General features: G+C 39.1%; 1 protein-coding gene across 1 annotated transcript; it reads right to left on the bottom strand.

The window, feature by feature from the left end:
* Window positions 1-1601: 1601 nt before the first annotated feature.
* Window positions 1602-13197, bottom strand: dnaja2a (DnaJ heat shock protein family (Hsp40) member A2a). Its single transcript, XM_055207671.2, has 9 exons — window positions 13036-13197; window positions 12124-12183; window positions 11213-11439; window positions 10887-10967; window positions 10046-10179; window positions 6474-6670; window positions 5526-5670; window positions 5280-5407; window positions 1602-2435 (listed from the first exon to the last, which is right to left on the bottom strand). The coding sequence occupies exons 1-9, from the start codon at window positions 13111-13113 to the stop codon at window positions 2247-2249; spliced, it is 1239 nt and encodes a 412-aa protein (XP_055063646.1). The 5' UTR covers window positions 13114-13197; the 3' UTR covers window positions 1602-2246.
* Between the last annotated feature and the right edge of the window lie 508 nt (window positions 13198-13705).

Genomic DNA, 13705 nt, shown 5'->3' on the forward strand with positions numbered 1-13705 from the left:
CCTTGACATAGCTCCATCCTGTGCCCGCAGCCTCTCGCTCCTCTTGTGATTATCTCCTCATGCGTGCTGCTTAATATCACACACTCCGCCGTGACAAACAGAAAAAACGCGACGGCATATGGTACAATTGGCCTTGTATTCATTGCCCCTCACGCATTCCAGCCACAGGTAATCATTTTCCCATTCAATTTTATATTTTTGTGCTCGTTTCTTTTTCGCCGGCTGCTCGGTGCAGTCATTTTTACATTTCCCGCTGTTGACACTTGTCGTCATCGTTGCTATGATACGTGACATCACAATGACTGAAACGACCAATTAAAAGGGCATTCCCTGATGGGGCTGCAAGATGTTAAAAACGCTGCGCTGATCATAGACGAACAGAGGGAGAAATGACCGCACCGTCAGGGTTTTCTTATACAAATGACGTGGTCTTCGTTCATGGCTGACATATTAGAAGCTATGTGTCTGTCATATATTTGCACTGAATTAATTTTCATAAAATACGGAACAAACTGCGTTCCGTATCAGTTCAATACGGAACAAGAATTTTATGTGTCAAATACGGGACGATTCCGTATTATACGGAACGGTTGGCAACCCTACTTACTGCCCTCTGGTGTACTTCAAAAGCAGTTGTTGCCTGCGCAGAGTCTGCGAGTTTCCCGCCAAAGCACATTCTATTAATAGCCTCAGTTTTAATATATATTTATTACATATTTTTATATAAGCTTAACTTCTTTATGTTTGTTAAAAACATATCAACAAGTGAAATATGTTTTGAGTAGACTACTTAAAAAGTTCACAAAAAGGTTGAAGACCCCTGCACTAGACTTCATGCGGCGATGCGCAGTCAGAAGAACGGCCTGACATCAACGTACCGCGAGAGCGATACGAAAACACAGATTTTGAATCGCTCTCGCGGTACTTCAGCTGTCAAATGCTCCGCGTGAAACTAACTTCTGTCACCTGCACAGGAAACATGAGGTAATAGCCCAGTCTTGTTTTCTTCGAATTATTCGTTTGTGAATTGACAGTTTGCCCTCATGGCAATTGTCTTTTGAATACCATTATTTCGTTTGTGCGCGCATGTTAAACAATGTGCTGAATCTTTTCGTTACTACAGCAAGCTGTTCTGTCAATGCCGAGAATATGATGGAAACCACATTTAGCTTGAACAGGTTTACAATGTAAGATCTTTCAATAGTCTTTGTCTCAGAACAAAGTCGAGAATTTAACAGTCTTTGTACAGACTCGTGAGTAGCCAATGCTAAAAAAAAACAACTAAATTTAGCTAGTGAATCAATAAATGCTGATGGCAACCTGAATTTTGGCATTAGGCTATAATCTACAGCTAGCAGTACCAATCGTTTAAAACGTCAAACAAACCGCTAACAATGGCAAGTAATGCCTCGGGCATAAAAAAGCAAAGACGAATTATTTTAGGAGATATTGAAGGACGTTTTATTTAACAATTCAAACTTTTTTCACAGAAGATACAAGCCTAAAGGTGCTTCTCCCCCCACTTATTTCATTATGTATGACCTCTCTTGATCGGTGAAGGGACCATAATGTTTTCAACATGCACCTGGATTGCTGGCAAATATAGGCAATTGAAGATTTTATTTCGACTAGTTCAAACATAAATCGCACTCAAATGTGACAGCAGCCGATACAAAGCTTAAATGACAATCACTTTCATTTATACATGTTATAGTCTCTTGTTCCAATTCTTAAAATATCAAAGAAAGGAAGAAAGCAAAAATCTACAAATAAAATAAAGTGGTAAAAATTGAGCACAGATACATACAAACCTAAAATTGGATTGGTGAAAAAGTCCCACGGCGGCCTTTATATTTTGTTTTGGGATCGCTCTCAACCCCTCTTCCAAGTCACTCTCCAACAAAAGTCCAGGGCCAAAGCGGCATTTTATGGTTAGTTTTAAACTTGTGAACACTACGACGACAACGATGACAACAACAAAAAATGCAAGTTACACACAGAGTACAAAGCGCGTTTACCCTTGTCTCTCTGAAGTGGGGCAGACGAGGAGAGGAGGAGGAGCAAGAAAGAATTATTAGATACAGGTCATCCGTGCGTTGACTACAAGGGAATCAGGTGCTCAGGAACGGCCATATATTATTTCTCATTTAAGGCAGCCCTGAATCAGATTTTAACAAACACCTGTTTGTGCAACTAGAACATGTTTAATCCCCACTGTTGGGACCAGAAAGATGCGGTAGCTGGGTTTACTGGTGGGCACACTGCACTCCAGGGCCATGATGGCCTCCTTCTTCATCTGAACTGTCGTTGTATGCCTCGCGGCGGTGACCGCTAGATGAGCTCTTACTCATGTCGAAGTCCTGCAGGTCCACCTCCTCTGCGTCTCCAGAGATGACAGGGGCATCAGCACGTGTTGGCAGCAAATCTTCCAGTTCCTGCAAAAAAGGGAAAGAAATATTAGGTCATAAGAAAAAATACGATGTTGCCATTTTATATAGTACAGACCCACCACTAGTAAACATAACACCACACTGTACATGCTCACTGGCTAGAGAAAAAAAAGGATAACAACAATGATTAAAGCGACACCATGTAATTTTTCAACCTTCATAATAAATTTTCAAGACCCTTGTGATAGTACATCGACTTTAAACAGGTTGAATGACATGTCTACCATAGCCTGACGGGGTCTGTATCACTTTTACTCGTATTTTAAAACTTAGGGTTTCTGGTAGTAACCAGAGCACAAAAAAAAAAAACGACAAAATTTGACTGCTTTACGGCATTCGTCACTTCCTCCACACAATTTGTTTTTAACGTGAATTTTGCTGGAGGCTACTTAAGGAGTGTAGAAAACAACTTCTTTTATATGACTCTGTGGCACCGTGTTAGTGTCACAGACCTATGATACGGGCGACCCGGGTTCGATTCCCCTTTAAGGCAATTTTTAGATATAAACTCACGATCTTGATTCATACATAAATGTGATCTTCTTTATAAATGACGGCGATTATCTTGCATATAGTTCCCTGTATTCAGATGCTGTGTTCACGTATTTACCTTTCTTTTACTGTGTCTATGGTATTTACATTACAATCCAGAATGCTATAGCAGTCAAACTTGCTCAAACTCATTGTGTAAAACCAAACCCTATTCATTCACCAATCAGATCAGAGCGTTTCTCTCTTCCTCATTTGCTGCGTTCCGCTGTCACTAGCGTGACGTATTACAAAGCGGCAGACCAAAACCGTTTGCCTACACATCGGTTTATTGGATTTGGAGCGACAATTTTCACACAAAAGAGAGGAAAAAAAGAGCGCCATTGCGGAAAATCCTGGTGGCGAGGGAGAGAGAGACGATGCAACAATATTTGTTTCGAAAAAGGCAAGGAAATACTTCTGGTCGTTTCTCAATTGGACGGCTGCAGCCTCCGGAGGTCAAATATGCAGGCTGCATACGTCATCAAGCCTGGTTTATTAAGGTAAACTGAGCATTACATTCGCAAGTCATAAGCATACTGCAACAATTTACGATAACTAAGTATAATAGTCAACTTTATAATTGTTAATATTCTGAAATAAGACAGTCTTCATGACGTATGCAGCTTAGAAATACGACATCCGGAGGCTGCAACCTTCAGATTGAAAAATGGCTTCTGCCACGACGAGTCCCTCATCAGAAAGTTGTAACATGACTGCGTTTCTCCCTGTTGTCTCAAAATGTTGATCATTTAGCGTCTTAAATGTGTTACGTTCCAAGGAACGTATACTTTTTTTTCTTTTTATGATTGTTAATGTGGTTGTGTACCTGTGGGTATTTTGTATGTGTGTGTGGTTTCTCTCTTTCTGTCTTCCACCAGGTGAGAGGAGAGAGAGCAAATACTCTGATTGCTGTCACCACCTGCAACTCATTTGCCCTGAGCAGGCAAACACCTTAAGAGAGCAGCAGCGAAAGACTCTGGGGCAGCCTCCTAAGCATGTTGAATCCTCATTGCCAAATACCACATTTGTACTTTTCTAGTTGTTAGAGTATTTGACTCTTTGTTGTATAGTGTTGTACTACCTGGCTGGTTGTAGCCATTTAATGGAACTAATTTAATTTTACATCTTGAACTCTGGAATCCTTAGGGAGGTGGGTGCCCGCTTATTCCTTTTTGTAACATGTTTTCTCCTGTTTTTCTTCTAGTCAGGGAGGTAGAGTATACTTTTGTTGTTTATTTCATTTTCTGTTGCTAGCTTAGCAGTTACACATCTAACTAGACAGAGGGTCATTTTTGTTTGTTATTTTGGGCCTTCCCCCTCCTGAATTTTTGTCTGCCTCCTTATCTTAATTTTAACTGAGAAAAGAACTCTAAACTAATAAAATACTTCTCAGTTTACCTTTTTGTGCTCAATGACTCTTACCTAGCCATACATTATTACTTTTTCAACTTGCTGTTACCTTTAAATTCAACTCCTAGACTGCCACCTTAACTAAGAACGTAACAAATGTTTAGTTTGCAGTTTAGTTTTAAGGTTGGCCAGTTCCTTTCCTTTGCGACAGTGCTGCGGCACTTGTGGCCTCTAGGGGTGCTAGGCGTGAAAAATACATGTCTAGCACCCCCTAGTGCCCAAAAAGTTCCATGGTGTGCCTTTAATGATTTTATTGATGATTTAATATAGTGAAGACAGAGTTTTTTTTATTTTGTCTTTCCATCCATGGTCACCGAACATGAACTTAACATTAATGCAGTTAAAAGAAGGGTTGGCTCAGTTTAATGCAGGGTTTACACCAGACGCGGTAGACGCGGGAAGCGCGAGTGATTTACATGTTAAGTCAATGCAAAGACGCGGTTAGGCATCATGCGGTGCAGAAATCCGTAGAAGTTCGGCTTTTTCAACTCAATCGTTTCCCGCTGCATCGCTCAATTTGCACGGAATGCGCCATCCGCACAAATTGAGCGATGCCGCGGGAAACACGCGAGGTGAAAAATATAAACTTCTGCGGATTTCCGCGCCGCGTTAACCAATCAGGACCATGCTGTAGTAGTGACGTGATTACAGGAAGCAAACAGAGTCGCAGAAGCCCCTCCCATGATGCAAATTTCCATGTGAATGTCTCGAATGACTAGAATTCCACGCGCGAATGAAGCGAGCAATCTAAAATGCTCAAGCGCCCAACTACGCGCGAATAGCACGTTTTTCCCACCTCTAACGCAGCTGGTGGGAATGCACCATAAGACACAACATAAAATGCATGCAAAACGTAACAGCTTCGGTGTAGCATATATTATATCCTACCGTAAGTTTTTCTGGGCTTAACCAGTTGTTGTCTGGGAATTGCACATCAAACTTGATGAACAAGTCTCCTTTCTCAAAGGGGTTTCGATACTGTGGCATCCCCTCTCCTCTAACAACTCTAACTGAGCCTGCAAAAGAACACAATATTAACAGGCAATTAATTCATCACACATAATGTGATACTTAATATTTACAAATTTGCTTTAAATAAACACATCAATAATACATCATGTACACAGGACTCACCTGGCTCAATGACTTTACCAGCTGGGTATTTCACAACAATTTGTCTATCATCTAAGTGTTTCAATGTGAAATGGAACCCACAAAGTGCTTCAACGAGGCCAATCTTATGGGTCATGTGTAAGTCGTTGCCCTCTCTTCTGTATGTCTGTTGAAAGAGATTACGCTTTAATTATCCAGACACCATTTACGTGACCCATCATTCACAACAGATGCATTGATATCCAATATGTTAAAAAAGTGAAATGGCTCTTTCTTTGCAAAACCAGTATGCCCTAATAACACTTGAAACCAGGCAACAGATAGCGATAATGGTTGTTGAAAACCTGTGGATAAAACACTGCAATCTGGTTCATCTTCCTGCAGAAGCATACAAGTCATGAGAGCACTAGATCTAGATCATTTGCAAACCTGAATGGCAGCACTGCCAATCATGTGTCAAATGTCAAACAGCTGAAAGGTAACTTGTTGCAATGACGTGTGTCCTCACTATGACACGCCCCTTATGGGATAGTTTCTGCCATTTATTCACACCTTACACATTTCTCGGGATTACTCCTTGTTTACGGAGGAAAAAATATCAAATTATAAAAAAGGATCAGGTGGGAAAAGCACTGACTTCATGTAGATGTGGCCTTAGGATTAACTTGACAAACTCTACTGGGTAGGGAAAAGGTTTGCTTACATTTCACTTTGAACACACCATCTCAAAAGTAGTTTAATAAAAATAACAACTCATTACCTTAAACTAATGCCATTACCAATGCACTTGAGCACACATAAGCAACAAAAAAAAAAGATCTAATTTGACTAAGGCAAAGCATTTATTTAATTAGATGGGACATTTTTTATGAGCTTCAAATCTAAACTTTTAATAAACGGAAGGCAGAACTACCTGTAGTCTAAAACCATAAAAGTTTTTAAGCTTTGTGAAAGTGAACAGTGCTGTACCTCATGCTCTTTTTCCTGCAGGACCAGGACAATGTCTCCGGGTTCTGAGCCAGGTGCCTGGTCAGCTTCACCACCAAAGGTGATCTTCTGTCCGTGCTTCATACCTTTATCCACGTGCACTTCCAGAATCTTTACCTCTTTGATCACTTTCTTTCCCTCACACTTCTTGCAGCGGTCCTTTTCACTGATCACTTCACCTGGATCACAAAGAACATTTTGATAAATTCAAAGAACTCAACAGGGGTCGGCAGCCTGCATTTGGGCCTCAGCTCTTTAAACGTGGCTTGCAGCATTGCTATTGGGTCATCAAAATATTACACATTCATTTATTACGTTTTTTGACCAGTCATCAATAATGACTTAAGAAAATGTCATACACATTAGCTGAAAAGTAACTTTCATAGAATTATACAAATATTTCAATTAATGTTGTTTCAGTTTAAATCTGCAAAGTATTATATTTTATTATTCATTCTTCTCATATAACTATTTTGCATCAGAACCTGTTGTTTAGCTAAACAGAGGCAGAGCACGCAGAGACGATAGACTGATGATCAATTTTATTTTGGCACATTCTCCCACCAATGAACAGAACCGTCTGTATTTCAGTGCATGTACAAGAAACGTACTGATGTGCATTCAGGTGTCAGATAACTAGTCAAAGATTTGCTGTTATGCTGTTTATGCATTTGCTCCTTGCATTGTTTCTAACAGATACAGTAGTTTTGAGGGGATAGTTTACCCAGGAATGAAGATTCTGTCATCATTCACTCACTTTCATGTTGTTGCAGACCTGTATGGATTTCTTTGTTCTGGTGAACACGATTGAAGATGTTGGAAAATGTTTGTAACCAAACCGTTAATGGAACCCATTTACTTCCATTGTATTATTTTTTCCTACTATGGAAGTAAATGGGTTCGGTTTGGTTAGAAACATTTCTCAAAATATCCTTTGTGTTTATCAGAAGAAAGAAATTGATGCGGGTTTGTAACTACCTGAGAATGAGTAAATGATGACAGAATTTTCATTTTTGGGTGAACTATCCCTATAAGTCTGACATAACTAACATATTAAATTCTCAATTTATATTATTTTTATACACTTCTTGTTTATGCTTTACAGTTTCCCGATGCGCCTTTGTTCCTATACCAATAACTGATCCTATACTAAAATAAAAAAAAACTGTGATAAAGTAACTTATAAACCAGACGGGGTTTTTTAGTTTTACCACTGGCCAAATTTTACCAACACCATAAATCCAAGGGCCACTAACCATGTTTGCTCTGCTATAGTTATTTGCTGCTGTTGTCATTTTCTGTTGAATGAATCACAATATATATTTTTCTATTTTAGTTATTTTTTCCTCAGTGGTCTGTTTCATTCAAACAATTAGGAACATTGTTTGTATTCAGATAAAAAAAAAAAGTAAATTTTTGCCTGTTACGAACTAATACAAATGAACAAACAAAAAAATTGGATCTCCATGCCAGCCAGGTGTTTCCTGATCAATTCCACACTGGTTTTTCTTCATTTTATTTCCCTAAATGAAAATTAAATCATGAGATCCATCATCGGCAATATTTTTATTATTCATACTCAACAGTTTGTGTGTATGAAACTGTAACAGCATTATCTGACATCTATTCACCATTTAATAGTCAGGCATATGATTGGCTAAGGACAAAAAAGCAGGAAAATATATTGAGACCCCCCCCACACACACACCAATCAAACTGGTGGCAGATCTATACTATCCGTAAAGCAGGACCCATAACAAATTATTTGAACAAAAAAAACACATTAATTTATTTTACAGCTAGATGTGCAACATGCAACGTTTTTGTACAGTATGACACAACTTCTTTGGTGGATGTGTAAAAGTGGGAATCAAAAGCAAGTGTCTTGTCCACTGCTCCAACACCATCTCTCTCTATCACAACAACCATGTTTTAACTTATTTTTGTTTTACATTTTTACCCAACTTTAACAGCTAAATGTACAACATGCAAATGTTCATGTCAAAAGAAGGCCTATTTTGCAGACATCCATATAAAATGTAGGCAATGGCTTATAAAGAACTAATAAATCTTACAAAGATTTTTTTCCATATAACGTTAGCTTTGCATAAAAAATGGTTATCATTCGCATGGCTACTTTTATACTTTAAGTACATTTCCAAGCCTGTACTTTGGTACTTTTACTTGAGTAAAGAAGTTAAATCAGTACTTTTACTTTTTTTAATACAAATATCTTTAAAAATGTGCTACACAGGACCTTTAGTTATAATAAAGTGTCTTAAAGGTCTCTTTTCCTAATTTTAGACCCCTGTAGATGAGTAACTTTGTTAGCTGTTAAACAAACAATAGGTTTGACAAAAGGTTGACACTAATAAATAAAAGTAATTTTACAAAAAAGTACAGGTGCTATTTATTTTAATCAAACTGGTCAACCTTAAAACTTTAAAAACACAAAACCTTTAAAACAAACGATGATACAGAGGCCGTTTCTCAATCCTAAGGCCGCAGCCTTCTGGAGGTTGCATTTCTAAGCTGCATACGTCATCAAGACACATCAAGATTCACAATATTAACTATTATAAAGTTTACTATTATTCTTAGTTAATCGTAAATTGTTGTAATATGTTTATGACTTCCGAATGTAATGCTCAGTTAGGTTAAACCAGGCTCGATGACGTATGCAGCCTGCATATGAGACCTCCGGAGGCTGCAGCCTTCCGATTGAGAAACGTTCAGAAGCAACTTATTTCCTTGCCTTTTTTCGGAACCAATATTGTTGCATCATCACTCTCAAGACACAAATACATGAACACGTAAATACAGCATCTGAATACAGAGTATGAATCGAGATCGTGAGTCTTTTCGATAGACACCAGCAATAATACATACTCAGATCATCCGATCTGGAGATGTTCTTTTCACGATACCACTGTAGCGCGTGGGCAACTTAGATACACTGCAGGACCCCTCGCAGGGAGCTTGATTGATATGACCATTTTGCCATTTGCGAACGGTTGGAAATACGTCCTTGTTGATACTTGGAAAGGAAGGAAAATGCATCTCTATGGCATCTGACGTGCGGCCCGGTGTGGCCCTGTTGCGCGAGGACGGCAATTGTGGTTCCGTCCCAGGTTACCATGGTGACGGCTGTGAGATACCCCCCTCCCCCCTATTTTTTTTTTACATATCTGCATGGTTCACGTAGGTCACAATTTCAGGTCGGAAAATCCGGAATTCCGGATTAATCCGGAAAAATCACATCCCTGAATAGTGGACCACAAATATCACTGTCCGGATCATATTACATTTGCTTCGAGACAGACAAATATTAGATCGGAGCATCCCTATGTTGAAGTAAAAATATGTTCACATATTGTAAATTAATAATTTGTGGCCCTTTGTGTCTGATGTGGTTGAACCGTGGTCGTCTCGGCCTCTGAAGCAGAGTACCTCCACACTAAACATTTTTCTCTACTTCATTACCCTATTCAAAACTGATAAAACAAGCGCTAATTGTTAATACATTTGGGTGTGCAAAGAGTCCAGTAGCTTACCTTCACCATTACAATCAGTACACACTGACTGCATCTGTTGGACCATACCAGGCCCCAGCTGTCTGATCAGAATGCGCATACCACGTCCCCTGCAGGCTGTGCACTTCTGAACTGCACCTGACTTCCCACCTTGACTGCAGAGAAAAACAAGAGAGAAACAGCTTTACTAATAGGGCAACCATGACTAATTTAACTGAGGGATTGCTTCCAAAATTTAAAAGCCTTTGTGGGCAAGTCATTCAGCTCATTTAGGACTGATCGAATACAGTAACTCTTCCAAGCTCATAAAGCCCGGGATACACTGCACGATAATTGGCTGTCCCAGACGAAAGATTGCCATCGTGAAACTATCGTCGCGATTTCTGTTATCGTGGCTCTCCATCGGTGGTCCTATGTCGTACAGTGAAAGAGGTTCAAAGACGGCCGTTTTCCCGGTCTTGCGTCCAAAGATAGCCTACGATAGTTTTCTGGCAGTGTCAGAAATTCGGCATGATCACCGCACAGTGTGTTTGCTGCTACGACCTGCGCGCCGGTATTTGTTTACTACGAGCGCATGCTGGTGACGTTGCGCAACGTGTGACGCAGCCGCCGAAGCTTCCGTGTCATCATCGTACAGTCTACATGCCTGTCGTACCAGAGTTTAAATGATACATGTCGCACAGTGTGATAAGGTAATGATCTTATAAGATGACAAAAATCGTGCAGTGTATTCTGGGCTTAAGAGCAAGATCATCTTGTACTTATAGGGTGTGGTGGGACAAAGAAAAATTCTTATCATATGACTACAGAGTTGATTTTCATTAATTGCCAAAAAACACCTAGACAAATACATATTACTCACCCATTACAAGTGCTACACAGAACATTCTTGCTCAGCTGTAATTTGGTTGTTTTTCCATTGTACAAGTCTTCAAGAGACACCCTATGGCAAACAAAGCAGATTTAATAAAAACACCAGATGAAATGAGCCAGGCTAAGAAAAAGACCTCTTAATTGGGGAAATAGTAAAGAGGTCAGTCAGACCATTGAGGAAACAGTAAATAGGTCAGTCTGACCAAACAGCTAAAAATAAAGTTAATGGCATATAAACATTTCTACAAAAAAAAGGTTAAGTTCACAATGACCTAAAAAAAAAATCACCACCAAAGCCTTGTGAACTTGACTTACTTTAGCGGGTGAACCATATCTTCCCCTCTTCGCCGTCCTCCATTTCTGCTCCGACCCTGCCCGCCCATGAAGCCAAAGAGGCCGCCACCAAAAATATGGGAAAAGATGTCATCCATTCCACTTCCTCCACAGCCTCCTTCTCGCAGTCCCTGTTCCCCATAGCGGTCATACAATTCTTTCTTCTCTGGATTGGTAAGTACTTCGTATGCAAAGCTAATCTCTTTAAACTGAAATGAGAAAGAGATTGCTGTGTGCTCGCAGACATAATGATGTTAAATAAGTTATATTTATTAGGGATGCACCGATATGGAAATTTTGGCCGATACCGATAACTCTTTATAATTGGGGGCCGATAACCGAGATATATATATATCTATATATATATAGGCCGATAAATATTCATATTATTTTCACAATGAAAACTTCCAGACCACGGACATCTTGTCTTTGCGCTAGACTAGCGTACTCTTCTTAAGCCCGCAACACGTGTCATCTTCGTGCTATGTCACAGAAAGCACCGATCAAAACTCCACCTGGCCAGCAATGAGCAAGTGAAGTGGTTCAAACAACCAAAATAATCCCTCATTTATCGGCCTAATTTTGCTATCAGACCGATAACCGATAATATTCAAAATAAGCAGTTATCGGCCGATAACGATATGTTGGCCAATATATCGTGCATCCCTAATATTTATGCCCCCAAAACATGAATATGGTCCAATTCGACCTCGATTTTACCTTATATACCTTTAGGATCTTATCAAATCCCTCAACTTGTTAAAAATTTCAGCAATATTTGTTAACAACAGTTGCATCTCGAATTCACGTATTAGACCCTTACAAATGTCAACAAGTTTTAAAAATGCCCAATATTTGGTTAAAAAGGAACTAAACACAGAAAAAAATCTTACCTTGTCTCCAGCATTTGGGTTTTTGTCAGGGTGATATTCTTTTGCTAATTTTCGATAAGCCTGAAATATATTTAGGGTTTCATAAAGTTAGTTCAAGAGCCCGCAGTCTGTTCAAAATAAACACACTATAAAAACCAAGTCACACTAACATTCACGAACTTAACTAAACTCTTAAAAGGAACACGAGGTGTTGAAATAAAACATGTCACAGACATTACCAATCTACTTAAGATTTTAACAGCGTCATGTTCACATAAACCAGTGCGCTTTTAGCGCAACCCTCGTGATAAATGTTTCAGACAACAGCAACACTCAATTAGTTACACTAACAAGTTAACAGATCAACATCACTTTTAATACCCCATCATACACTGCATGTTTTGGGCCTGAATAAAAACCTTTCTGCGACAATGACATAACAGACAGATAACTTAGCATGACTAATGGCGTTAGACGTAAACGGTCTAAAATGACGGAAAACCCATCAAATGTGGCAGTTCAGATGAAGTTTTCCAAGACTGGGGTTTCAACGAGCTCATTAAACACACGTTTAAAAGGGAAAAACCCTGAGTCAGGGCCTACGCACCAGCCACACGGTGAGCTGATGCTAATTCTGTTTTCAGCTAATATCATAAATGTGGACTTTGTTAGTGTCCTTGTCCTCAGAGTAAAACACACAAGTAAAATAAGCAAATAAAGGCAAAGGACAAAGGAGACGGGCTTTATTAAACCCTACAACACACCGCTATATTAGCGGCTTCATGTACTGGTAACTATAGACACTAGGCCAAACTCACGACGAGCTTAAGCTTTATGCTAATCCTGTCTCTTCCTGACTCACACACAAAACTCCAGGCGATTTACACACTCAAACATGCTCTAAACTTGAAGACAAGGTGACCAAATCGTTACCTTTTTCAATTCGTTTTCGGAGGCCGAGGGGGAAACGCCAAGAAGATCGTAGAGTTTAGTATCGGAGACGTTGGCCATGGCTGTACTAAAAGTGAAGGGCTGTGTGCGAGGAAGCGGAGAGCTGAAGAGAGACACCGGCCGACCGGAAGCGTCAACTTTAACCTCTTCAACACGCGCCTCCTCTCACAGTACCAGCACATGTGTCACCCTCATGGATAGTTTACGTAGTAATACTTTACAAATATAAAAAAACTCCTCAAACTACTGTATCAGACAAACATTAAATAAATGCTTAATGTAGCTTCCATAATTATGTAACATAATGTAACCCTCCTTGTTGTCCTTGAATGTATAAATGTGATTTTGTCATTATAAAAATATAAACTATATTTCTTTTGATAAGAAACAATAACGTTTTTTGTTGAATGTTGTTTATATTAAAAAATGCAAATTTACATTGGTCAGCTTACATTGTATTTTGAATGCTGAAAATTTTGTTCTCTAGAAAATACATAATATACTGACTTATTATTATTATAATTTTGTGCCGAAATAGTAATATTTGTTTGAAGAAAGAAAGACTAGGAAAATTGACTTCTCTAAAGGCAAAACACAATGAAAAATTGTATTGTTAATTAGCATTTATTATTTTGTAATTTTATTACTTTAG

Source organism: Misgurnus anguillicaudatus, chromosome 21 (genome assembly GCF_027580225.2).
Source record: "Misgurnus anguillicaudatus chromosome 21, ASM2758022v2, whole genome shotgun sequence".
Classification (NCBI taxonomy): Eukaryota; Metazoa; Chordata; class Actinopteri; order Cypriniformes; family Cobitidae; genus Misgurnus; species Misgurnus anguillicaudatus.